A 3,522-nucleotide genomic window follows, 5' to 3' on the forward strand; every position below is an offset into this window, starting at 1 on the left:
TCTCTCTTGTTAGAGATGGTTATTTAGGAAATAAAAAAACAAAGTTTAAAAGTTGTCTTAATAAAAGAAATGTTGGCTTTGTATTCGCCAAATGAGAGAGAGACAAAGAATAAAGAGAGAGAGAGAGAGAAAGTGAGAGTTGTAAATTAAAAAAATTTATAAATAAAATATTTAAATGTTTATTTAATAAAGAATATTACCCAAAATTTTAACCATTGTTATCCAATTAACAAATATTGATAGAACATAGGACAAGTAGACCATAGGTCATGCCAATTAAGGGTAAATATCATCCCCATCAATATAGATATCTACAAAATTTCTATTTTGATTTTTCAAAATCATAGAAGAGACTTTCCTCTTTTTCTAAATAAGATATTAACAAAATGCCCTATGTAAATCATTTCATTTAAGCTAAAGCATTTGTTTTGCTACTTTTCTTGTATCTCAAATACAATTGAGCACATAAAGTTGCATGTAGCAACTCCATTTTGAACTTCTAATTCTTTTTCATAAGCTCTTGCAATAGAGAGCTAATCTTGCTTATAGTCAAGGGCTTCATGTAACAATCATTCAAACCTGATGCAATGAATGCTTCCTTCTCCGAGTCAAGATCACGTGAAGTGACACCCATGATGATGCTTTGTACACCCATTGCTCGCAGCTCTTTTGTTGCCTATCACATTATAGTAATTCAAGAACACATGAGAATTGGAATAGATTGATTATATGAACACTTGTGACATTGATAATTTTTCTTAAACTATTATTATGTAGAGAGATAAGGCTTATTTAGTTTTGATATTTGAGAATGGTTTTCTAATTTTAAAGGGAAATAGAAAATAATTAAAAATATAAATGTTTGCTTAAATGTTATAGCAGAAGGGCTAAAAAAGACTTTTGTGAATCATATTATTAAGAAAAATAAAAATGAAAAAAAATAAAATAAAAACTTTCCTTGAAAACATGGTTTAAAAATGAGTTGTTTCTTAAATAAAGTAAATAATCAATTTTCCCAAAAAGCTTAACCCTAGAGAATTTGGGTTGAATATGCATATCATGCTCTCTAACACCGTCCCTAAGAGAGATACCAAATGGAGAAAACAAATATGCAAATTACAAAGAGGCGGCTCGAACCCATGACCTCCCGCCAAACCAAGCTCTGATACCATGTTGAGTAACTAATTTTCCTAAAAGTTTAAACTATAGGATTGGGTTGAATATGCATATCATGCTCTCTAACACCCTCCCTAAGAGAGATACCAAATGGAGAAAACAAATATGCAAATTACAAAGAGGCGGCTCGAACCCATGACCTCCCGCCAAACCAAGCTTTGATACCATGTTGAGTAACTAATTTTCCTAAAAGTTTAAACTATAGGATTGGGTTGTATATGAATATCATGCTCTCTAACAAAAATGATGTTGTCTTATTTTCTAAACTTATAATGTCCTTCTATACAATGAGGAAGATGAAACATTCCTTTTTTTCTTTTTTCAATAAGGAAGTTAAAATTGAATAACGTACCTCAGGTCCATCCATGATTGGCATTTCCATATCCATAAAGATAAGATCAAAAGACGTTCCTGATCTATAAAGATCAAGAACTTCCTTACCATTTGCCACAACATTCACTTCTAGTCCAAGTTTAGTTAGAAGTGCTTTGTGGATTTTTTGAATTATAGTGTCATCATCTACAACAAGTGCAGAAATCTTTGAGCTAGATGAATACTTTCCAAATCCCATTTTCTTCTATAATATTTTATTTCCTGCATAGACAAAAATAATATTTTTAACCATATAGTTCTAATATGCAGTGAAATTTATTTAGTAATGAACTAAACCTTAAGTCTATAAACTATATGCTGACAAGAAAGAGGCTAATTCATTTTAAATCTTGCACTAAATCTTATTTTCTCATTTATAAGGAAAGGCATGTTGGAGTTAAGATAGAGAGAAAAAGAGAGAGTTGGAAATTTTGTGAGTTGAAGAGGAAAAAAAAAAGGCTAAGATAAATTTTACATGTTTAGGATTTTGAATCTTGTTGTAAAATGTGTTGCATACAAAACCAATACAAATATGGCAATAAGCATAGTTTAATGCTTTATTTTATGCCTTATGTGAATAGTGTAACTCGATTTAAATGAGCAAATGATAAGCTTCTCTTTAAATCATAAGTTTGTTTGAGAGAAATTTGCCTATGTAAGCCATCTAGGCTTGCATATGGCCTTGCATTGAACCCTTGGTTAATATTAAAAATAACAACTATGATTCAAATTTCTAAAATTTCAATCATAAAATAAAAAGAGAAAGTGTTAATGATTACTTGGAAACTAAAATTCAAGATATCACTCTATTAGTATAGGCTAAGTTTATCACCTTGAAGGTCTTGAGGAAGGTAATACTAACAGGAATGGAGAGTTTGAAGTAATTGGAGAACAGCTCCTTGTTTATGCTTGAACAAATGCCCAAAACTTTAAATAAATAGAACAATTTGAAAATGCTCCTTGGTATGCATTTAAGAAAGTATCTCAATCACAAGGTACATTGAGAAAAAGGTATTGAAGGCATATCAAATGGAATCCAAAAAATGGATATTTTTCTCTCTTTATTAGATACATTTAGATGCTAAGAAATCTACAGATCTCTTTTTGGAAAGATCTAAGAGAAACATGGTTCTATAATTTAGATACAAAATCACAATAAGAAAAGATCCAAGTATTTAGAGTATTTTATATATGGATTTGAACATTTTAAGTGAGATCTCCCTTTTACAAAACAACTATTCAATTCAAGGGTTGAAATGTAGTGTAGCTTGAAATTCAGTGGGCTAAATAAGTAGGTTAAGGTGTGAATAGGTATGCTCATAGGTTTTCCATCAAACTTAAGCTAGTTATACAAGATAAGCTTAAGCTTTTTACAAGGACTAAAATGACATTTGGTTATTGTATCAAGATTAAATGTGTATGAATTTGTTTGAAATTTTAAATAGAAATCAGTGTACAAGAGTTATGTCAATTTTGCAATGATTTTTTTCATCTTTTATATTCAAAGAAAGATATTATCAACAAATTTAATTTAAATAGCAAATAGAACTAAAACATCCTAAGTTTATTAAGGCTTCAAATAAAATAAATAGTCAAGGCCTAAAACTTGACGTATAGGTCCAAACTCACGCATTAGTTGGGCTTAGACTTTAGGTTAGGCTACTGCAAAAATTGTATATAATGACGCTCTTCCTTTGTGCTTTTAAAAAACAACAATATTTAATATAATTTCTAATATACAATTGTGCTTGGTAGAGACCTAGTAAATTATGGTGCTTACGTTACAAATTCTTATCGTTTCATATAAGCATCCTTAAATAATTCTTGTTTCCATTTCCTTGGCATTTTTTGTAAAGCATTATTTTCGAACTTCCTATATATACCCATTTATGAGTTTTCATTCACATTGCTAAATAACATATTGATCGAGCTCCATTTCACACCTACCAAATAAAGTGAGTTTTCCTTCACCCT

At 29.9% G+C, this 3,522-nt stretch overlaps 1 protein-coding gene across 1 annotated transcript; it reads right to left on the reverse strand.

The window, feature by feature from the left end:
* Nucleotides 1-499: 499 nt before the first annotated feature.
* Nucleotides 500-1,747, reverse strand: LOC117913262 (two-component response regulator 24-like). The gene is made up of 2 exons (XM_034828217.1): nt 1,529-1,747; nt 500-676 (listed from the first exon to the last, which is right to left on the reverse strand). The coding sequence occupies exons 1-2, from the start codon at nt 1,745-1,747 to the stop codon at nt 500-502; spliced, it is 396 nt and encodes a 131-aa protein (XP_034684108.1).
* Between the last annotated feature and the right edge of the window lie 1,775 nt (nt 1,748-3,522).

This window comes from Vitis riparia, chromosome 4, assembly GCF_004353265.1.
Source record: "Vitis riparia cultivar Riparia Gloire de Montpellier isolate 1030 chromosome 4, EGFV_Vit.rip_1.0, whole genome shotgun sequence".
Taxonomy (NCBI): Eukaryota; Viridiplantae; Streptophyta; class Magnoliopsida; order Vitales; family Vitaceae; genus Vitis; species Vitis riparia.